The sequence below is a fragment of the Anomaloglossus baeobatrachus genome, chromosome 7 (assembly GCF_048569485.1).
Source record: "Anomaloglossus baeobatrachus isolate aAnoBae1 chromosome 7, aAnoBae1.hap1, whole genome shotgun sequence".
Classification (NCBI taxonomy): Eukaryota; Metazoa; Chordata; class Amphibia; order Anura; family Aromobatidae; genus Anomaloglossus; species Anomaloglossus baeobatrachus.
This window is the reverse complement of record NC_134359.1, coordinates 227,159,295-227,183,846: the sequence shown is the minus strand read 5'-3', so window position 1 is coordinate 227,183,846 and position 24,552 is coordinate 227,159,295. Positions and strand designations below refer to the sequence as shown.

Genomic DNA, 24,552 nt, shown 5'->3' with positions numbered 1-24,552 from the left:
CATTTTATGGTATAGCGTTAGGGGAATGAGATGGGATGGTTTGATGAAAGAAATGTCGTGTTTGAAAACTCTATGGCCAGCCCCAAATATGATAATTTTGCACTTGGGTGGGAATGATATTGGTAAAGTTAAAACGTTAGAGTTAATTGCAGCTATGCAAAGAGATTTATCAGTCATTCGGAGTTGGTTTCCTCAGGCTGATTTGGTCTTTTCCGAAATCGTTCCTCGCCTACAGTGGAGTTGCAATAGATTGCGGTTTCGGGAACGAATTCTGAAGAGAATAAACCATATTATGGAAAAATTTCTTCCAACATTAAATGGTTCAACTTACAGACATGTGGATCTTGAAGGTTTCTTAAATGGTTTATATCGTGAAGATTTAGTCCATCTTTCTGATGTTGGTTTAGACATCTTTAATTTGGGACTTCAAAACTGCATTGAAAAGTGGCTGTGATGTTTATTAGTGGGAGTGGACCAAGGTCTGTTGGTCCTTGGTGTTTGGGAAAAGTCATCAACTTTGCTGGCGGACTAGTTTATGGACTGTGGTTATGAAATGGTTAATAAAGATTTGGTTATTTATTGGTATTGATTGATAATTTTAATATGCTATTTACCTTTAATAAATGTCACAGACATTTAATGCCATCAAAATTATTCAGAGTGTCACGTCTATTTATTTTTATATAGGCCTTGTGTTATGTTCAGAGCACAGTAGCTAGTATGCCGTGCAAATGCATTATGGCACAGGCCTGGTTTTTATGTATTGGACTGGTCATTTTATTGAATAAAAGGTTTTTATGTTCACTGTATGTGTGGTGAGTGAAGGGTTAAGAGCAGCTGTTTTCTGTCATGAGGAGACTGGTTAAAACCGGTTTAGATCCTGAGAATTAAGGAAGATCGGGTATAGTTATAACATGAGTCAGTTGAGTGTATGTACATTGTAAAGGTGAACTATTAGGCTACTTTCACACCTCCGGCTTTTGCAATGCGGCACAATCCGGCACTTTGCAGGAAAACCGCAACCGTTTTTTTTTGCTGCCGGTTGCGTTTTTCCTGCATAGACTTTAATTAGTGCCGCATTGTGCCGCATGGGCTTGCGTTCGGTCCGGTTTTTGCCGCATGCGGCAGATTTAGCCGATGCGGCGGCCGGATGGAACGTTCCCTGCAACGTTTTTTGCTCCGGCAAAAAAAACCGCATCGCGCCGCATCCGGCCGATGCGGCGCTTTTCCCAATGCATCCCTATGGATGCCGGATGCGGCAAAAACCGCATCCGGCCGCCGCATGCGGTTTTTGCCACTGCGCATGCTCAGTAGCATGCCGCAAGCGGCAAAAACCGGACCGGCCGCATGTAAAAAACTTATGCAAAGGATGCGGTGTTTTCACCGCATCCGTTGCATAGGCTTCACAGCCGGATTGAGCCGCAGTGCTCAAACCGGATGTGTGAAAGTAGCCTTACTGGTTATGTTATTTGGTATGATGTAATGAAAATGAAAATCTGAAATAAAGTTTGTGTTAAAAAAAAAAACAAAAAACCGGTTTAGGATGGTTCTGCGCGTTAGAAAAGTGAGGGAAATTTGTAAATAAAAGCAGCGACTCTCCATCAGCTGGCTGTCAGAATTTTGAAGATCAAAGAACACCACCCACCCTCCCTCCCTGGAGAAGGAACTTCTCGTGCAGGATCGCACTCGTCGTGACATTTGTTAGAGGGAAAAGTCGTCAGCTTTGCTGGCGGACTAGTTTATGGACTGTGGTTATGAAATGGTTAATAAAGATTTGGTTATTTATTGGTATTTATTGATAATTGTAATACACTATTTAACCCTTAATAAATGTCACGGCCATTTAATGCCATCAAAAATCATTCAGAGTATCACGTCTATTTTTATATAGGCCTTGTGTTATCTCGTGTGTACGTACGTACGTACTCGTGCGTGCGTGCGTGCGTGCGTACGTACGTGTACTTGTGTGTACGTACATACATACGTTCGTACGTGCGTCAAATTTTAGGGAAGTGGTTGGAGTCGGGCACCTGGTTGGTGCAGGGTTTGGCAGAAGGTCCAGTCATGGTGTCATCAGTTCTGGAGGAGAGAGTCTGGATTCCTTAGGGACTTGCGGATGAGTCGGCGTTGCTTTCTCTTCAGCTAGTGAGTGGTCGATGGATCCACGTTGTAGTGGGAGACCTGGTGAGGAGTTTGTCACATTCATTGGAGTGGGGCAGAGGTAGTGACTGCTTGTTCGGGGCTTGGGGATGCTCTTGAGGTGCTATTATGGCAGATGGGTCATTTGGGTAATACGCGAAGTTGGAGGTGTGTCTTTTACTTTATGTATTTGGGATCCCCTTTGGTGGTGGGTACGTTTAACAGGTTGTTAGAATTATGGGTCCCCTCCAAGCCAATGTTTAGCTTAATGGACATCAATTTGGTATCACCAGGGAGGATGGGACATTTCAGGGGATTGGTAGTGGCCCTGAGGTGGGTATTAGAGATCTGGTGTTATCGCCTAAGGATGGAAGGATCACTGGATGTTTTGGTACTGCACTTGGGTGGGAATAACTTGGACACTAGGGCGTCCAAAAACTTGATCCGTGGCATCAAGCGTGACTGCCTTGGGCCCTTGTCTTCCCGCCCGGGTGTTGTGCTTGTGTGGTCAGATATAGTGGCTCACTTGTTCTGGGGGCATGTCTGGTTGGTTGATAGCTCCGTAAAACCGAGCCCTATCAGAGGTTTTTTGATGGCGTGTTGCATATGGCTGGAGTGGTGGTGTGGCACTGGGGGTTTGGAGTTTCTAGCTGGTGAATTGTGGCCCAATGTAATTCATCTGAACCTGATTGGTTTTGCTATCGAGGTACTGGCGTTAATGGGGGCCATGGAGAAGGCCTTGGTTGGTCTTTGCTGGTGGGATTTGCGCATACAAGGTGTCATACATACTCACTGTGGCAGAAAGGAAGGGGATATTTAAAGTCTGTAGATTGCACAAAGAGCGGGGAGGCAACCCAGTGCAGGAACGGGTTACTCCTGGTGGTGCAATAATATAGTTGCTTAAGGTAGGTCCCTGCTGTGCTGGTGCCAGCGAGACATTGGTTGGGCAACAATCGGCTGGGTGTCCTTGAGCCGGTGTGGTGTGGCTGATGGCACATGTTGGAGCTTGTGTTGCAATTATGTACAAACAGGATTCTTCAGTTACCCCCCACCTTCGCTGGTGGTCATGTTTTATGGAGTTATTACTATGTTTATAGATGAAAGGCTATTTTTTGGTGATAAATGGGGGCTGTTGTGGCCTTTTATAGCCAATGTCACAAAGTCTGTGCCTTATTTTAGGTTAAGTTATTGGGAAAGGTAAGTTTTTGGGGTCAGAGTCAGTACAGCAAGGTAAGTCAGTCAGACTTTCCTAAGTCATGGCTTTTCTTATCATAATTTATGATTCTAAATTGCCTAATGTTTTTAAATGAGATTTAATAGCTTCAGTGCACAGGAAACAAAATTAACATCATATCACTGATCCAAAAGAAATATTGTAAACATAGTTCTTTCTTGATAGAAAACACTGAAAATAAAGTATTCAGTATGGGTACAGTAATTCGGCAATAAATTAGCATTTAGACATCTGCATAACTTCTGAACATTCATTACTTATGGTCTTCTACATTTAACCAATAAAGTGTAGAAAAAAAAAAATAGTTCCTAATTGAGCCAAAAAAAAAAAAAAAAGACATAAAAATAATGAAATCACATTTTAAATCACCTATAGTGTATACAAGTTCATTCATGTTTTACGATTTACAAATCAGATCACCTTGAGGCTCAAATTTTAAGGCTGGAGAGGGAGAAGAGGATCCAAAAAGGAAAAGCATAAAAGGAAACCATAAAGACTCCAGTTGACTGTGTTGGACTAAAGAAAGCGGGGGGGGGGGGGGGGGGGTGAAATTGTTGAAAAAAACCTTTCAGCCTTGTACCAAGTTATCAGTTAAAAGGGGTTGTCCATTACTTTTACATGGATGGCCTATCCTCAGGATGGGTCATCAATGTCTGATGGACCCTAGCCAAACACCTGGCACTCCTGCTGATCATCTGTTCTCTGGCAGAAGCAGGAAACCGAAAATGCTCAGTTCCAGAGCTGCTCCATCTTTCAATAGTGGCCACAGCTGGATACTGCACATCCGCTGCCTATTGATTGGCATGGGAATCGGATATGCAGTACCCGGCAGCGGCCACTATAACTATACAGAGCAGCTCCGTAACCGAGCATTTCTGGCTGCCTGCTGCCGGGACCAAGAACAGCTGATCGGTGAGGGTGTAGGATGTCGGACCCGGGGCGGTCAGACATTGATGGCTTATCCTCAGGATGGGTCATCAATGTAAAAGTAGTGAACAACCCCTTTAATGAATGGAGCAGAGGTGCACACACTAAGTCATTGTTCCTTCAGACAAGGCTCTTCAAAGCCCCATTCTCAGGATTTTGTGTCCACACCACTTTCCTCCAGTGAGCAGTAAGTAATCCCCTTATTAACGTGATGCAACCCCTTTAAATAAGTTGCCCAGGGATAAGAAATTTTCTGCTCTCTTTTTCTTCCTGAAATGGTACTGCTCTTGTTGGGTATTGTAGGTCATGCTCATTTTAGGGAATGCAGATGCGTGGCAATACTAAAAACACGACAAGAACAAGAGTGTAGAGGTGTCTGGGGAAAAAAGGCAGAACTTCTAAGGCTGTACAATTCCTTTAAGGCTGGACTCACACGAGCGTATAACTCGCATGAGTATCGGAACGCATCACCCGGCGCAGCTAACTTCTCTGCTGACAGGAGTGGTTTGGCTACATGTATTTCTATGCGGCTGACATTCTTCTGTCCGGAGAGTGTGCTGCCGCACCAAGTGATGAGCTCCGATACTCATGTGAGTTATACGCTTATGTGAGGGCACCCTTAGGAATATACTCCTCTATTGTTACAGTATATTTCTTTACATTGTACAAATAACATGCATTTTCCCAATTTCTGTCCAGCAATAGATTATCTTGTAAGGGTGTCCTTACACATTGTATACAGAAATATGTCCGATGAACTGGCAAATTTAGCGGTGACCAAAAGACTAAGGCTGGGGCCACACGGGGACTACTGCGATCCCCTTGCATGACACTCGGCTCGTGCTGGCAGTACAGCAGAGCCGAGTGTCATGCGCGTGTCCTTGCAACTGAGGTCCGTTCGTGCGAGCAGACCTCAGCTGTGTGGGGCGGGCCGGCTCTCAGGAGGGGTGGGAGCGATTTATCTCCCTCTCTCCTGCGTAGCCGGCTATTGCCATTCTCGCACTGCACTAGCAGTACACCGGTGTACCGCGAGTGCAGTGCGATTTTTCTCTCACCCCATTCACTTGAATAGGTGCGAGAGAAAGTCTCGGATTACAATCGCAGCATGCTGCGATGGTTTTCTCGATCCGATTAGGGCTGAGAAAATAAATCGCTCATGTGTGCTGACACAGGCTAGAATTGGTCCAAGGGGAATGCGATGTTTAATCGCACTCCACTCGCACTGTTTTTCTCACCGTGTGGCTTAGGCCTAATGTGTACTGAAGCATCACAAGTATTCCTTAATCCCAAATATTGGGGAAAAGAATTGTGTTAGATTTTAGGGTTTGGAATTATAAATATTTTTATTGCCGAGAGAGAAGAGGAGACTGAGGTTATCCCCCTATTCCCACTGAAAATGCATACATAAATATACCTAGTCAATTTATTGAAATGAGATTATTGGGAAGATTGGATTGAAGTATAATATATTGCTTTCATTACTTTTTTTTAATAAAGCAGGTGGTATTTGTTAGCATTTTATTTGAAGAAGCACTGCCAGTGATTTCAAGTATAAAAAAGGCACATGAGGCTGTCATATAAAACAACATTTGTATCCCCGGCTTGCCAAAATGACTTAATCAAACAATGGTGTAACCAAACATGACATTATAATGGATGATATGCTAGAGCAGCTGGTCGAACAAACAGCATGACTACACCGGAAGGGTTAACAGGCAACTGAAATGCAGTTTCTGGTTTAAAAGTGCCCAAGTATTCCTTGTCGAACACATTATAAAGTTTGTAGCCAAAAGTGCACTTTGTTATGCTCAGCTCGGCAAGACTTGTGGTGAAGCGTTTTGGTAGTCCATCCGTTCCGGTATTCAGCACAGCCACAGCATACTGTTCATCCGCTAGTTCTCTTAACCAAACTTCCAGACAGCCAACCTGCAATAAGACCAAGACTTAGCAAGAGGGAAATGGTGTCCGGAAGATGATATATCTACAACCAAGTAACGGTTACGGCTCCAAGTGCGACACTTGCGTTTTCTATTGTGACTCAAGACCATTGAACATGACCACCTCATTCTTAAAAGGTTATCATCATCATCATCTTTAGATGTTTTGCGTATCCATAGGATTGGTGATAATATGCTGATTAGTTGGAGTCCAACTGCTGACACCCCCATTTATCCTAAAGGGTGCTTTACACGCTGCGACATCTCTGGCGATCTCGTTAGCAATGTGACACGCCAGATCGCAGATGCGATCTGCCGAGATCGCACATGCGACCGGCGCTATAAACACGCCCTATGTACAATCTCGGCAGATCGCATCTGCGATCTGGCGTGTCACATCGCTAACGAGATCGCTAGCGATGTCGCAGCGTGTAAAGCACCCTTAAGGCTATGTGCCCCTGGGAGCTCGCACCTGCGGATATATCTGCAGCTACATCCGCAGGTTTCCCGCAGCAACTCCCTGGAATCCGCATCTATCCACAGCTGAGGGATTCCAGCGAAATAGCTGCGGAAAACCTGCGGACATTCATGTGACTTACCTGCGGAAGTCCCGGCCTCTAACTCCATAGTGGAGAACTGGGATTTCTGCAGGTAAATCCGCAGGAATAATTGACATGCAGTGACGTGCGGCTGCGGGACATCTGCAGCATATTCCGCAGCATGGACACAGGCACTCCCCATGTGCCATAGGATAATATGGGGAGTGTCTGTACTTGCTGAAACCTGTGAACTCATCTAGGAAATCCAGATGAATCTGCAGGTTTTCCGCGGCAAAATCCGCAGGTGCGAGCTCCCGTGGGCACATAGCCTTATTATGAATAATAGGGCTCTGAAGAGCCTCATCTGATTGGAGTACTATAGTCCACTATCTTGAGCAGTCTGACAGAATGTGTGGAGCATTGATGTGCATGTCGGACATCCGTGCCAGTCAGACTAAGCATTTTTATTGGGATTAGTTTGGGTTTGGCTGCTTTGGATAGGCGTTACTTCTGAAGACAGAAATAACCCTTTAAAAGATACCATCTTGACAAAACGGATTGATTGTGTTATGCCTAGTGCATGACTTTTCTCTTTTTGTTACACCACATAGACCAGTAGTCTTAAAGTGAACCTGTCAGGTACAATATGCACCCAGAACTACGAACAGTTCTGGGAACATATTTCGAATCCCTGGATCTAGTAGCATACATAAAGAGATCTCTAGCAAAAGTATTTCTAAAGATTCTTTATGATATGCTAATGAGCACCAGGATAAGTCGCAAGGGTGTTAGTTCCTGTGCTGATTCCGCCCACAGGGGCATGCCAACATGCTATTCAAAGCCTATTGCCCAGTGTCATCAGTGGTACCACACGTACCTGTGTCCACTAATCTGAATGTCTGGCACTTCCAGTCATGCGCAGTATGAAGCCGGGTGTTCGCTTCCCGACTTCAGAGAGGTCTAGTGCGCATGACCGGAAGTGCAGGAACTTCTGATCAGTGCTGACAGCGGACACAGGAACACGCATCACCACTGATGACGCTGCTCCTATGGGTGTGCCAACATGCTAAGAAAGCGGAATGAGTGCAGGAAATAACGCCCTTGCAACTAGTCCCTGTGCTCATTAGCATACAATAAAAAGGATCTTTAGATATACTTTTTTCTAAAGATCTCTCTACCTATGCTACTAGATACAGGGACAGTAAAGGGTGCTTTACACGCTGCGACATTGTCACTGGTGAAAGCATCCGCCCTCGTTGGTTGTGCGACACGGGGGGGGGGGGGGGGGGGGGAGATAAAAAAAAAAAAAAATATACGCTGCCCGTGGCGCACAACATTGCTTACACCCGTCACACGGACTTACCTTCCCTGCAACGTCACTCTGGCCAGCGAACTGCCTCCTTTCTAAGGGGGGCGGTTAGTGCAGCATCACACGGCAGCCGTCCAATGGAAGCGGAGGGGCGGAGATGAGCGGGCAGAAGATCCCGCCCACCTCCTTCCTTTTTCCAGTGGACGCAGGTAGGAGATGTTCGTCGTTCCTGCGGTGTCACACGTAGCGATGTGTGGTGCCGCAGGAACGACGAACAACATTGTACCTGCAGCAGCAACGATATTATGAAAAGGAGCGACGTGTCAACGATCAACAATTTGTCGTTTTTGCGATTGTCGATAGTCGCTCCTAGCTATCACATGCTGCGATGTCGCTAACGACGCCGTATGTGTGTCACAAACACCGTGACCCCAACGATATATCGTTAGCGATGTCGCAGCATGTAAAGCACCCTGTGAGGACATAGGGATATATTTTGAGCTATAAGCCATATTCCTATAGCCGCCATCTTGTCAAGGTACGTTAGGCCTAAGGAAGCTTTAATCAGTATGCTAATTAACTTGAGGAAATGGTCTGTGTTACCAAAGGGCAATCTCCTATGATATGGAAATTAGCTGAGCTGTTAGGCCTGAGAACACAAAGGGAAAGGAAGACCCCCCCCCTCTGTCATCCTAAACATCCTAAGCATCCTAAACACCTGACAGACAGGCACCAGGAATACATGTGTAATATCTCGTGAGCCGTGCTTCCTATAAATATGTCAAGCAGAAATATGGCATCCCGGCATGCTGACGATTCCAGCACATATTTTATATAGGTGTGGGACCTCCGTAGGTATCCCAAATTTGATATGGGCCCGTGGGGTACCAGCAAACTACCCATGTGTCCTATCATTTTGAAGGTAAAATCATAACTGTAAAAATGAGAGCATTGGCGTCCGCCTACGACATTCCCAGGCAAAGTTGTGGCCAATAATCACTTTGGGATATTATTTTAGGCTTCTGACGGGGGTGGGGCAGTCCACTCCTGTGAGGTCACCAAAAGGGAGGGGACAGGGATTGTAGCCAGTTGATAAACCCATTACAACCATTTTTAGCTTGTCTTTGCTCGGGGGTCAAGTGTACTGTACATCTGTAAGAAAGTCCCTGGAACCCTGGTCGAACGGCGCCCCCCTGTGGCCAGACGCCTAAGGTAACTGCCTGATCTGCCTCCGTTTGTAACCATGCCTTATTTGTAGATGTACTCTGACCTATGTATATATTCTGTAAATTCCATATTGTGTATATTGTAGTTTCTAGTGTGCCTTAGGCCGATTAAAGTATATAATTAATCTTGGGCTGTTCTTTTATCTCCATCCCGAATTCCACGTCTGTGTGCTCGGCGTAATAGTTATCGTAATCGATTGGTGGCAGCGAGTTTATGCCAAAGATCATTGTGGGGCAACCAGTGTGATCTGGGGGATGTTTAGATATATTCCGTCCGCTGAGGTCGGGGGAATATATACCTTACTCTCACCGGGAACCCTTCAATCATCGGCATAGTAGAATAGCTGCCTCCTTGCTTATTATCGGGCAATTCCATAATTATCATGACTATAAGAGGGGCGCTAGAGAGCGTGTCACGTGCTCTGTCGGTCTGCAGGGCAGTGGAAAGAAGGGGGGGGTGGGCGGGCTGTAGCTTCCGCTTCCTACCCCCCTGTTCGTGACACACCCTTTAGGCAGGGATTAGCAATATGCACCTAGAACTGCTTATGGTTCTGGGTGCATATTGCACATGACAGGTTCAGTTTTTCAGTTTAAAACAGTCCAGATTGCGACGGTCATGGCACCCTAAGAATAAATCCTAAGGGTCTTTTTGAATTGCAAGATTATTATAAATGAGCATTCTATGAACATTCGTTTCACTATAATCTTTTAGTTAAAGCAGCTTGCTAATCACCAGATGAACGAGTAAAAAGATTCAATTTGTACAGGGAAACGCAAGGAAAGATCATACTTCTCGGCAGTGTTTGAACACAACCCTCATTTCCGAGAGCAATGGTAGCCTATGTGCACTGAACATTACGTATTTACCCCTTAGCAGTCATTTAACGCTGCAGGTTGGGTGGTCTCAGCAGATAGAGTCAAAAATTGGGAAAAAAATACTGCTATAGCATGAAGATTACAATGCTGTAGATCCAAGCTTGAACTCCATGGATTACCAAAGTTTAGTGTCTGTAAGGTCTACAATTTACTATGGACGTGTCTTCTCCCCCATCGTGTATAAGATCTCAGAAGGGTTTCCAGATCTACAGTCTAATGAACGCATACACAGAGTAGCTTTTACAGAAATACAAATTTGTTAATTAAGCTGCAGGTACCTTTGCAATTCTTTTCCCCTGCTTTCCAAGAGGATCCTGGTTAATATATATCATAAGACGGTTTTGCAGGAGTTCTTTTGAGTCTTCGGAGATGGTCATGAGGTCATTGGACATAATTAATGGGGCTGCTAGAATTGCCCAAATGGCCAGCTGCGATTTAGATTGTTCATAGCTCAGTCCAAAATCCCCAACTATCAGCTACAACAAAAAGCCAAAACTTGTCATTAAATGAATTCTATTAGAGCATGACTGAAAATAAAAGAAATAACCTACGCAAATGATGGCAGTGTAACTGATCCTTTATACCCAAAGCATTGTAACCCATCTCTGGATATAGGGAAACCTTAACATATGAAATCTAAAATACAACATAAAAACCATAGCTATGACTTCACTTACATACAGTACATCACAAAAGTGAGTACACCCCTCACATTGTTGTAAATATTTTATCATATCTTTTCATGGGACAACACTGAGGATATGACACTTTGATACAATGTACAGTAGTCAGTGCACAGCTTATATAACAGGGTAAATTTTGTGTGCCACCTAAATAACTCAAGATACAGCCACTAATGTCAAAACTGCTGGCAACAAAAGGGACTACACCAGTAATTGAAAATGGTCAAATTGTGCCCAATTAGCCATTTCCCCTCCCTGGTGTCATGTGACTCAGTGTTACAAGATCTCAGGTGTGAATGGGTGAAAGGAGTGTTACATTTGGTGTAATCGCTCACTCTCATACTGGTCACTGGAAGTTCAATATGGCTCCTCATGTCAAAAAAATTCTCTGAAGGTCTGAAGAGGGAAAAAAAAAAAAAAGTTGCTCTGCATAACAATGGCCTAGGCTTTAAGAAGATTGCCAGCACCCTGAAACTGAGCTGCAGCACGGTGGCCAAGACCATAAAGTGACATAACAAAAGAGGTTCCAATCATAACAGTCCTCGCCATGGTTGACCAAGGAAGTAGAGTGCACGTGCTCAGTGTCTTATCCAGAGATTGTCTTTTCAAAATAAATGTAGGTGTGCTGCCAGCATTGCTGCACAGTTGAAAAGGTTGGGGGGGCAGCCTGTCTGTGCTCAGGCCACGTGCTGCACACTGCATCAAATTGGTCTGCATGGCTGTTGTCCCAGAAGGAAGCCTTTTCTAAACAGGATGCACCTGAAAGTCCGCAAATAGTTTGATAAAGACTAGCAGACTAAGGACAGGGATTACTGGAACCTTGTCCTGTAGTCTGAGGAGACCAAGATAAGTTTGTTTTGTTCAGATGGTGTCAAGCATGTGTGTCATGCCTATTGTCAAGTATGGTGGTGGACGTGTCATGTATGGGGCTGTAGGAGTGCTGCTAGGAGCTACAGTTTATTAGAGGGAACCATGAATGCCAAAATGTACTGTGACATACTGAAGCAGAGCATGGTATCCTCCCCTCAAGAATGGGCCGCGGGGCAGTATTCCAACATGATAACTACTCTAAACACAACTTTAAGATGAGCACTGCCTTGCTAAAGAAACTGAGGGTAAAAAGTTGTTGTACAGGCCAATCTTTACTCCAGACCTAAACCCTATTGAGCATCTGTGGGGCATTCTCAAATGGAAGGTGGAGCAGCGCAAGGTCTCCAACATCCATCTGCTCCGTGATGTCGTCATGGAGGATGGAAATATTGACTCTTTGGAAACAGTTTGGTTATTTTCAATTAGGGGTGTGCTCACACTTGTTGCCACCGGTTTAGACATTAATGGCTGTGTGTTGAGTTATTTAGAGGGCACCAAATTTACACTGTTCTACAAGCTGTAGGCTGACTACATTACATTGTATCAAAGTGTCATATCTTCAGTGTAGTGGCATGAAAACATGTAATAAAATAACTACAAATATGTGAGGGGTGTACCCACATTTGTGATATTCTGTATCTGCTAAACTTTATCACTGGCCATTTTTCTGACTAGAGCTTTTCTACAGCTGTGGGACAACTCAATTTACAGAGACCCTGAATACTATGCAGATAGAAGGCATCTCTCTTGTAAGACCCAAGAATGATGTTGAACATTAAGCTCATTCCTGTTTTTACATAGTTATACAAGTTGAAAAAAAAAGACCTAGTTCCATCTAGTTCAACCTTCTTTCACCAATTACATTTCATCACTAGATCATTTATAAACAGACAATGTTGTGTGTACTGAGGAAATCATCCAGCCCTTTTTTAAAAGCTGCTATAGTATCTGCCATTACTACCTCTTGTGGTAGGGCATTCCACAGTCTGACTGCTCTAACTGTAAAGAAACCTTTCCTATTTAGCTGCCGGAATGGCCTTTCTTGCACTCACAATGAGTTTTGCTCACCATATCTGGATCATTCCACCTGCCGGGGCCTGCAGCCGGTTGTAGATTATCCTGGTTCTCAGCAAACCATTCTATGATGTTCAGCACACTCTCCCACGAGTCCTGAATATCATCATAGTTTCTCCACATGTTACAGATTTCACCCAATAATGAGTAGTTCACCTGTCAAAAGGTAACCATGAAACCTTTACCATCCCAAAAATAATGAAGAATCATGGCATAGCAAAGACAGATGTGACTGTGTGGTAATGCTCACCTTTGGAGGAAGGCCACCTTCGTACGCAGGCCAGCTGCAGGAATATAGGATTGGCCTCCCCGTTGCATTTAATGCTGCACTCATTTTAGGATATCCTGAATAATAATAATAATAATAATAATAATAATAATAATAATAATAATAATAATAATAATAATAATAATAATAATAATAATAATAATAATAATACATAATAATAATACATAATAATGTTCTAGTTGAATGTATTTCTAAAAAACAAAACAAAAAAAAAAAATTATTCCTCTACATAAAGATGGCCTAGGCTATAAGAAGATTGTCAACAACCTGAAACTGACCTGCAGCACAGTGGCCAAGACCATACAGTGGTTCAACAAGACGGGTTCCACTCAGAACATTCCTCCCCATGGTTGACCAAAGAAGCTGAGTGCACGTGCTACGCATCATATCCAGAGGTTGTCTTTTCAAAATAGACATATGAGTGCTGCCAGCATTGTTGAAAAGATTACAGGAGTGGGGTTAGCCTGTCAGTGCATAGACTATACACCACACATTGCATCAAATTGGTCTGCATGGCTGTCTTCCCAGAAGGAAGCTTCTTCTAAAAATGATGCACAAAAAAAAGCCAGCAAACAGTTTGCTGAAGACAAAGGACATTTATTACTTCAACCATGTACTATAGCCTGATGAGACCAAGATCAACTTAGTTGGTTCACATAGCGTCAAACGTCTAGCGTCTAGCATCTGTGGCGGCAAGAAGAACACAGACAAGTGCGTCTTGCCTAAAGTCAAGCATGGTGGTGTTAGTGTCACGGTTTCAGGTTGCATGAATGCTGCCTGCTCTGGGGAGCTTCAGTTCTTTGAGGGAACCATGAATGCAAAAATGTACTGTTGAAGCAGAGTATGATCCCCCTCCCTTCAGAAACCAGGCAGTACTTCAACATGAAGAGGACCCAAACACCTCCAAGATGACCACTGCCTTGCTAAAGAAACTGAGGGTAAGGCTGTATGCGCACGTTGCGTCGTGTCCCTGCAGAAATTTCTGCAGGGATTTGACAGCTCACGTGCGCGTCAAATCGCTGCAGAAACACTGCATAATCAATGCAGTGTTTCTGCAGAAAAAAGCCAATTTCATGCGCTCGGGTGCTGCCTCTCTCAGAGAGAGCGGGACCTGCATCCAAAGCGCACGGAATAATTGACATGTTGCTTTTTAGAAAGCAGTGATTTTGAACAAAATTTTGTCATCCAAATTGCTGCGCTCTCAAATGCAACGTGCACATGGATTATGCACAATCATAGATTGTGCAGGGGACGCATATCGCATGTATTTACGCTGCGGTGCAATACGCAGCGTAAATGCATGAAATTCAACGTGCGCATGAGCCCTAAATGTACTGGACTGACCAAGCATGTCTCCAGACCTAAACCCAATTGGGCATCTGAGGGGCATCCTCAAGTGGAAGGTGGAGGAGCGCACGGTCTCCAACATACACCAGCTCTGTGATGTCATGGAGGATGGACGAGGAGTCCAGCAGCTCCTGTCAACTCTATGCCAAATGGAGTTAAGGCAGTGCTTGAAAATAACGGTGGCCACAAAAATATTGATACTTTGGGCACAATTTGGTCATTTACACTTACGAGTGTACTCAATTTTTGTTTCCAGTGGTTTAGACATTAAATGGTTGTGTGTTGAGTTAGAGAGCTCCAAATTTACCCTGATATACAAGCTGTGCACTTGTACAGCTTGTACTGTACATTGTATCAAAGTGGCATATCTTCATTGTTGTCCCATGAAAAGATCTACAATATTTACAAAACTTTTATGGGTGTATTCACTTTTGTGACACTGTAAGCAAAGTACATATTTTATTAATATCTAATGGAAACGGGCCAGGAAACTGTAGTACAATAGTGAATAAATGATAAAGTTGACATTTATAGAAGGATTGAATAAGAATCCTAAGTTAATGTAGAACAAAAACATGACCCTGAGATGAACGTACCTATAGCTTTTTCGGATGAGTTTGAATAACATCCATCAAACTTTAACATGTCAACTTCCCATTTTGCAAATGTCTCAGCATCAATCTTGATATTGTCCAAAGTTGTCCCGGGATAGCCACCACAAGTATAGTTACCCAAATCAGCGTATATACCCAACTTCAGACCTCTGGCATGGACCTGAAATATATAGAAGATTATATCAGGATCCATACCTCTCCTCTTTGCCTGACATAACCTGAAACGAATGACAGGAGATATTAAGCTTTAAAGAATACCTCCACTTTCAAAAGAAATGTGATCATAGTGCTGAACTTTGCATGATGATGTTTTAACTCACTATTAGAAGATTCTGCAGTGAACCCTTAGTAGGGACCACCTGAATTCTGTGCTGTGGGCTGCACTAAACTGAGCACCATCCTGCTCCTCTAACTAGGCGGCTTCAGTGAAGTAACAAAGCTTCATAGGATCATACAGCGCTGACTCCCACACTAAACACAGAAGCCGCCTAGTAGGAGGAGCAGAATGATGCTGTCACGCTAGGTATGGGCAAGTACCAAATGAACCACGAAAGGGAAGGGAAACCCTGTGTCTGGGGAAAGGGGAGATGGTGACCCCTAACCAACCTACTGCTTGTTCCAGGGTTTCCTCACCACCCTAGATAGGTTCCATATTTATGCGCCGAGCAGGATACCTGACCCTAGGTATGCCTACTGCTGGGCCCTAAATAGGGAACGGATGGGATGAGTGCTTAGTCAACCCCACTAAAAACACTATTGATGACAAAACAGGACACAAATGGGGGAAAAAAAAAAAAAAAAAAAACAAAAAAAAAAAACAAACAAACATGAACTATTTATCTAGAGATGAAGTTCAGAAAAGGTTTCAATAACAATACCACAGAGGAGTACAAGCCACTTGCTCACAACCAAGGCTTGAATGAACTAAAAATATCACCAGCACTGATCCAAAAAGGAAGGAAGGAAGGAGTATTTAAGCACCAATATAATGTTGTTATTCAGCAGCTGGGTGGAAGTCGAGCTAATGCTGGGTCCAAAAAGAGGAGAGATTAAGCCAGTAGAAAAAAAAAAAAGTTACCTATTACAATGAATACTGACAGCAGGATCAATTCTAAAGTCAGGGGGCATTCTGCGCAGCCAAACGCTGTGATCTTCTATGGCCAGAAACCACATGACTGTCACACGTGACACACCCGTGACAGATGCACAGCATAGTGTAGACGACAGCAAAGAACTCAGGTGGTTCCTACTGCGGGTTAACAATACAATACTTTAATAGAAGGATTTAGAAATACTAAAATAAAAAAAAAATTAAAAAATCCTGCATTATGATTTGTTTTTTTTAATGGGAGGTACACCTTAAAATATATAGGATTTTGTAATACTTTGGAAGCATCTAAGTAATATGTATTTGTGTGCTGCCACCCAAAGATTGTGGTGTGAATTACAGTCTAGAAAGAGTTTTGCTAGCATGCTGCGATAATGGAAACATTTTATATTGTGAGTTATTGGAGTCCTTAACAAGATTTGCCGAGAGGTAAAGATGACATCTGTACATAGTAATTTAATTTATGAGATTAAAAAGGATTGTATCAAGTAATTATTGTAAAAGTGGCCAAATGACGACGACTTTAAAAATAAAAAAAATTAAAAAAAAAATAAAAATTTGTATAAAGAAAATACAAAAGGTTTTTGTTGGATTTAACCCCTAAACTACCCGGCGATTTTCCACATTTGTTTTTTCCTTTCCCTTTCTCCCAAAAGCCATAACTTTTTCATTTTTCCGTCAATATTGCCATATAAAAGGCTTGTCTTTTTGTGGGACAAATTGTATTTTGGAATTCAGTCTCCCCATTTTGTAGTGGAAAATGGAAAAAGAAATTCCAGGTGCAGCGAAACTGCAAAAAAAAAAAAAAAAAAAAAAATCAATTCCAAAATTGTTTTTTTTTATTTACCATGTTCACTATATAGTAAAACTGACCTGGCAATATCATTCCCCAGGTCAGTGTGAGCTTATAGATACCAAATATGTACAGTGTTATTTTTAGTTAAGTAGTGAGGGGGGAAGGGGGGAATTGCATTTTATGTCGCCCTTTTCTAGACCCGTAATGTTCTCATTTTTTGGGGTCTGGGCGCAGTGATTTCTTATTTTTTGTATTCGGAGCTGACAATTTTAAATTACCGTATAACATTTTTGGGTAGATGTGATGTTTGAGCGCCTCCTTATTGCAATGTTGCTGTGACCAAAAAAAAAAACAAAATAAAACAAAAAAACCAAAAACAAACCCTGGTTCTGATGCTTTGATATTTTTTCTCATTACGCGCTTTGCCAAATCAGATTAATTTATTTCATAATTTGATGGATCGAGCATTTCTGAAAGTGGCAATACCGAAATGTGTATTTTATTTCTATTTTTTTATAGTTTTATTTTCAATAGGGAGGTGATATGAGTGTGTTATTTTTAAAAATGTACTTTTTATTGATTTTAATTAGTCCTATTAGGGGACTTGAAGCGGACACTGTCACATCGCTTGTGCTGATCAGAGTGGTGCTTCAGCATCCCTCTAAACAGCAGAAATGCTGATCTTCTGTGAATGCTGGCGCTCAGCCGGCATTCATAGGAACTTTATCATGACAGCGACAAGTCTTCATCTGACCTATTGGCGCCTCGTGAACGCGTTACAAGAGCGCTGATAGCAGCAAGAAATGACGTGCTCCCCACCGAAGCACGTTAATTCTCGCTGTCAGAGATTGATAGTGGGATTTAACTAGTTAACTGGAGCGGGTAGATCAGATCAGCTAACTTGTGCAGGAAAAAATGTGGGATCACCACGCGCATCGCATCTGCATTAAAAAAGGGACAGACTTGACCACAGGGCCGGTACGTCCAAAGGTCATAAAGCGGTAAAAAAAAAAAAAAACAAAAAAAAAAAACCCAAACAAATAAAAAGACTACAGAGCAGATCTGTGTTGCATATTTCCAGCACAGTTACAGTGTGCAATATACACGCTGTCATGATTTCCCTAGATTCTAAGCACAAGTGGAAGATAACATTACTGCTACTTGCGGTCATGCACCGCCCTTCGATTTTAAAACAGCATCAATTCTTCTAGGTACATGTACAGTTTTTACAGGAACTCGGCAGTCTAATGTTGATGAGTAAAATGTAATGGGGATGTGACACTCCATGCAATGTCTATTACAATACATGGGTGATTAATACCTGAAAGGTTATAAACTCTTACTACATATATGGTTGATAGAAATATGAAATATTTGTACTTACATAATCTGCAAGTGCCTTAATACCACTTGGAAACCTTTTTGGGTCGGGTTGAAGTCGTCCACTAGAGTCTCTCGCCTTCAGGGTCCAACAATCATCAATGCTAATGTAAACATAACCAAGATCTCTCCATCCGCTGTCAACCATTTTGTCTGCTATTCTCTTTATCAAATCTTCTCTATAAAATATTAAACCGAAATGGATTAACACATATACATATACACATACACACTATATTAAAAATAAATCCTGCAATGTAGTTTTTTTATTATATTATTATTTCAAGGGGTTATATCAGGGGATGAAGCCAGAGTCAGTCTGAAGTAGAAGAAATACATAACGGTTGTTTAAAATTAAAAAAAAAAAAATATATATAGTATAAAGTTTTAGACGATTGTCTATTGTACAGTTTGGAGTCCATACTTGCATCTGTTGCCATCTAGTGGTTAAGTTTTTGTACTATGTTCAATACAGCTTACCATACAGCGCCGGAAGGTTTTCAAAAGGTATTTGTGGGGTGTACAAGGGGGGTCAGGGGACAACATGCACCTTTTATAGAATACAGCACAGGCGCTAATCCCGTTTATAACTCAAAAAAATTGGTGACAGATTGTCTTTAAATAAAATATCTTATGGACAAATTTAATTGTAGAATCTGCTGGGGATTTCCAGATCGTGATTCACCACTTTTTTTACAAAATAAACATGAAAATTTAATTTCCTTAAATGTGGTTATAGAATAAAACATATGAAGAAGCGAAGCTGGAAAATTACTACAAGTTTGCGCTGATTCCAGGGTAAACTTTGCATCTTTTTTTGCAGACAGGAAAGTTAATACGTTAATGGGATTAACTAGTCTGTTCACAATTTATTTAAGAAAGAGACAAAGATGTTTGGTATCAAAAAGGAACTTGAATAAAAGGGCCGGCACTCCAAATCTTCTAACGTTCATAAAAGGTTTATTCTATAGAAGAAAAAAAAAAAAAAAAAAATATAAAAAAAATCTAGTTGCCCGTCTTTGAACCAACTTTTCAATATTCTTTTTTAAATTGTGCAGCCCGTAGCAGCATCCCTTATTCCAGATGTAACATGAAAAGTTATTTATTGAAGAGTAATACTTTAAGATAGGATTATTTTTTTTTGGCACCATAAAATTTTGTTTTTTTAATTTTAATGAATTTATTTCTTGTAGCGGCTGTTTTGGAGTCAAAAAGATCTACAAAAGGCCTAAAGTGCTCCCCCCCTCCCCACTTGTACTCAACAGGAGGAGCAGTAAGGCTCAAGACTGCCTGGACAAAGAAGCCGAAATAGGGTTGGTGGGCATTGTGGAAGATTTTTTAAATAGGGAGAACAAATATTCAAATATTGTGAACACACACACACACACACACACACTTATTTCATACACAGTACAGACCAAAAGTTTGGACACACCTAATTTAAAGAGTTTTGTTTATTTTCAGGACTCTGAAAATTGTAGATTCACATTGAAGGCATCAAAATTATGAATTAAAATATGTGTAATGAAATACTTTAAAAAGTGTGAAACAACTGAATATATGTGTTATATTCTAGGTTCTTCAAAGTAGCCACCTTTTGCTTTGATTACTGCTTTGCACACTCTTGCCATTCTCTTGATGAACTTCAAGAGGTAGTCACCGGAAATGGTTTTCCAACAGTCTTGAAGGAGTTCCCAGAGATGCTTAGCACTTGTTGGCCCTTTTGCCTTCACTCTACGGTCCAGCTCACCCCAAACCATCTCAATTGGGTTCAGGTCTGGTGACAGTGGGGGCCAGGTCAGCTGGCGTAGCACCCCATCACTCTCCTTCTTAGTCAAATAGCCCTTACACAGCCTGAAGGTGTGCTTGGGGGTCATTGTCCTGTTGAAAAATAAATGGTCCAACTAAAAACGCAAACCGGATGGAATAGCATGCTGCTGCAAGATGCTCTCATAGCCATGCTGGTTCAGTATGCTTTCCATTTTTAATAATCCCCAACAATGTCACCAGCAAAGCACCTCCACACAATCACACCTCCTCCTCCTCCATGCTTCACGGTGGGAACCAGCCATGTAGAGTCCATCCGTTCACCTTTTATGCGTCGCACAAAGACACAGTGGTTGGATCCAAAGATCTCAAATTTGGACTCATCAGATCAAAGCACAGATTTCCACTGGTCTAATGTCCATTGCTTGTGTTCTTTAGCCCAAACAAGTCTTTTCTGCTTATTGCCTATCCTTAGCAGTGGTTTCCTAGCAGCTATTTTACCATGAAGGCCTTCTGCACAAAGCCTCCTCTTAACAGTTCTTCTAGAGATGTGTCTGCTGCTAGAACTCTGTGTGGCATTGACCTGGTCTGTAATCCGATCTGCTGTTACCCTGCGATTTCTGAGGCTGGTGACTCGGATAAACTTATCCTCCGCAGCAGAGGTGACTCTTTGTCTTCCTTTCCTGGGGCGGTCCTCATGTGAGCCAGTTTCTTTGTAGCATTTGATTGTTTTTGCCACTGCACTTGGGGACACTTTCAAAGTTTTCCCAATTCTTCAGACTGACTGACCTTCATTTCTTAAAGTAATGATTGCCACTCGTTTTTCTTTACTTAGAATTTGTATTATGGCAAGAAAAAAAAGCAGCTAACAGTCTATTCAGTAGGACTATCAGCTGTGTATCCACCAGACTTCTGCACAACACAACTGATGGTCCCAACCCCATCCCATTTATAAGGAAAGAAATCCCACTTATTAAACCTGACAGGACACACCTATGAAGTGAAAACCATTTCCGGTGACTGCCTCTTGAAGCTAATCAAGAGAATGCCAACAGTGTGCAAAGCAGTAATCAAAGCAAAAGGTGGCTACTTTGAAGAACCTAGAATATAAGACATATTTTCAGTTGTTTCACACTTTGTTATTTCATTCCACATGTGTTAATTCATAGTTTTGATGCCTTCAATGTGAATCAATTTTCAGAGTCGTGAAAATAAAGAAAACTCTTGAATGAGAAGGTGCGTCCAAACGTTTGGTCTGTACTGTAAAAATATATTTATATATCTATATCTATATCTATTCTCCACATTTAATGTTGTAAAACCAATTTCAAGAGTCAGTCAAGTAAAAAAGCTTTCAGAGGTCAGGCACATACAACTTTCCAGACGTGACATTAAAATCCTTACATCTAATTTAGCGCGGTGAAAGACATCATGAGACAAAACTTCCCCAATCAATTAAAAAGGGAAGCTGACAGCAAGGTCATTTTTGCCTTACTTGTGGCCTGCAGGGTTTAATGACAGCAGGCGAGTTCTAATGAAGAAATGGGGAGAGAACTGTAACTGCTGAATGAGGCAGAGAGGAGCTACCATTGAAGAAAGCTACCACATATTGCTCTTTGGTTTCAAATTTCCCCATGCCTTAGGCCAAGTTCACATTTCCGCTAAAATGTATCAGTCTTAATCCGCTGCTATGGTAAACAATGGAATCCGTTTAGCGGATTCCGTTGTGTCTCATAGACTTGCAATAGTGGCGTATTGCGACTGATGACCCTGCGTTGCGTCCACTGCATCGCGGTCCGTCGTTTTTTTGACTGACCGCTGGGCGGGGAGCAACGCAGAATGTAACGTTTTTCTGGCCGTCAATATTGACGCACCACGCAGGAATCCGCCGCAGTCCGTCACGCTTGTAATGTATGTCTATGGTGCTGGATTCCGTCGTAATCAGTCTTACGACGGAATCCAGCGCTGGATTCCGTCATGCTCTACTGAGCATGCCCAGCAGGTTTGGCACACCCACTGGGCTGTCCCAAACACAAACGGATCATGACTGATCGTCAAAACGCGGACGCACAGCGGATGCAACGGATGTGTTTTTTCACAGGATTCCTGTGAAAGGAATCCTGTGAAAAAACACATCCGTTGCATCAGTTGACAACTTAAAAACGACTGATCCGTTGCTGACGGATTTAAAACGGAAGTGTGAACCTAGCCTTAGCTAAAAGTACTGTATGCTCAGTGTATGCAATGTCGGGGCTAGTCCCAAAAACCACAATGTGGTCTTATGTACACATTAATTTGTGCCAATATAACTCACTAGAAGGTGGCCCGATTCTAACACATCGGGTATTCTAGAATGTATTGTGTAGTTTAGGAATGAGATTGAGAGATGTTGTGTGTAGTTGCCAAGTGTTTGTGTAGGGCGCTGTAAATGTTCTGGGTGTGGGGGTCTGTGGGGGTGTGTGAGAGCGGTGTTTGTGTGTTGTGTTGTTTGTGAACCGCTGTGTGTCTGCAGCGTTGTGTGCAGGGCTGTGGAGTCGGTAGACTCAGACTCAGACTCAGACTCAGACTCAGACTCAGACTCAGACTCAGACTCAGACTCAGACTCAGACTCAGACTCAGACTCAGACTCAGACTCAGACTCAGACTCAGACTCAGACTCAGACTCAGACTCAGACTCAGACTCAGACTCAGACTCAGACTCAGACTCAGACTCAGACTCAGACTCAGACTCAGACTCCTTATAGTTAGTTGAAAAATGTATTGTAGTACATGAATATGTGTATGTGAACATCAGACATTTAATAATTTTTATGATACAATAATCAAGATATTTGGATAGAACATAAAATATATTTATTGGAATACAACTTTAGAACACAAAAAACTGTAATAAATTGTAAATATGTAATACACTATGTAATATACAGTAGATTACATATATATCTTGTGTGTATATACATACATATAATATATATTACATATTTACAATTTATTAGTTTGTGTTCTAAAGTTGTATTCCAATAAATATTTTATGTTCTATCCAATTATCTTGATTATTGTATCATAAAAACAATTAAATGTCTGATGTTCACATTGTACTACAATAAATTTTTCACTTAAATATAAGCATTATACTAAATATTATTTAGTAAAATATTCAGCACATTCTGCATTGCACTCCTGTCCCCAATTTATTATATATTTTAGGAGTCGGAGTCGGTGCATTTTATACCGACTCAGACTCCACCAAAATGAGCTCCGACTCAGACTCCGACTCCACGACTCCGACTCCACAGCCCTGGTTGTGTGTGTGGTGCTATGTGTGTTGCACAGTTTGTGTGTGTCTTGGAGGAGTAGTCCTGGGGAGAGAGGGGTCTAATAGGGAAGGGGGGGGGGGGGGGGGGAAGAGATGTATAGGTGCCCAATGTGTGCGGGGGGGTAGGGTCGGGCCGAGCGGCCACAGTGTGCGGGGGGCAGGGTCGGGCCGAGCAGCCAATGTGACGGCTGTCACTGTAATGACGTCATTTTGGAGACAGACAAACAATCTTCCCTGTTTTACACACATCACCCCGCAAAGGATGCCCCTACAGGCTCCATTTACCCTTCGGCTGTGGTTTTACTGCTCCTGGTTGATCATGCACAGCGCAGTCTCTCTCATAGCTCCCTGACAGGATAGCTTTGTTTCTCACCATGATATACACGCTCTGCTCCTATACACTATTCTGCCATATAATTTGTTTTTTTCTGTCATCTACCCGAGTATAGCTGCCTGTGTGGTTTTACATACTGGTCAGCTCTTGTCTAGCAGAGCTCAAACTCCCCTGCAATGGTCTACAAGCAAGATTGTATTTAATAGGTAGTGCAGAGCTGAGCCTTTTTTTTTTTTCCTGTTGCAATCAATAGAGCGGAATTTGTAGTTCCCCCTCCCATCACTGATCCCTCAGCAGCAGGCAAACAAACACACTTCAGCCTTAGGGTACCTTCACACTTAGCGATGCAGCAGCGATCCGACCAGCGATCTGACCTGGTCAGGATCGCTGCTGCATCGCTACATGGTCGCTGGTGAGCTGTCAAACAGGCAGATCTCACCAGCGACCAGTGAACAGCCCCCAGCCAGCAGCGACGTGCAAGAGACGCTGCGCTTGCACGGAGCCGGCGTCTGGAAGCTGCGGACACTGGTAACTAAGGTAAACATCGGGTATGGTTACCCGATGTTTACATTAGTTACCAGCGCACACCGCTTAGCTGTGTGTGCAGGGAGCAGGAGCCGCGCACACTGAGCGCTGGCTCCTTGCTCTCCTAGCTACAGTACACATCGGGTTAATTAACCCGATGTGTACAGCAGCTACATGTGCAGAGAGCCGGAGCCGGCAGCACAGGCAGCGTGAGAGCTGCGGAGGCTGGTAACTAAGGTAAATATCGGGTAACCACCTTGGT

General features: G+C 42.7%; 1 protein-coding gene across 1 annotated transcript in view; it reads right to left on the bottom strand.

The window, feature by feature from the left end:
• Positions 1-1,763: 1,763 nt before the first annotated feature.
• The window catches only part of NAGA (alpha-N-acetylgalactosaminidase), a 52,052-nt gene continuing 29,263 nt past the window's right edge, over positions 1,764-24,552 (bottom strand). The window contains exons 3-8 of the mRNA XM_075317931.1: positions 18,353-18,527; positions 15,047-15,224; positions 13,065-13,159; positions 12,809-12,970; positions 10,466-10,663; positions 1,764-6,226 (exon numbers count right to left, since the gene is read on the bottom strand). Coding sequence (XP_075174046.1) covers positions 5,948-6,226; positions 10,466-10,663; positions 12,809-12,970; positions 13,065-13,159; positions 15,047-15,224; positions 18,353-18,527 — 1,087 coding nt within the window. The 3' untranslated portion in view covers positions 1,764-5,947. The remainder of the gene's footprint in view (positions 6,227-10,465; positions 10,664-12,808; positions 12,971-13,064; positions 13,160-15,046; positions 15,225-18,352; positions 18,528-24,552) is intronic.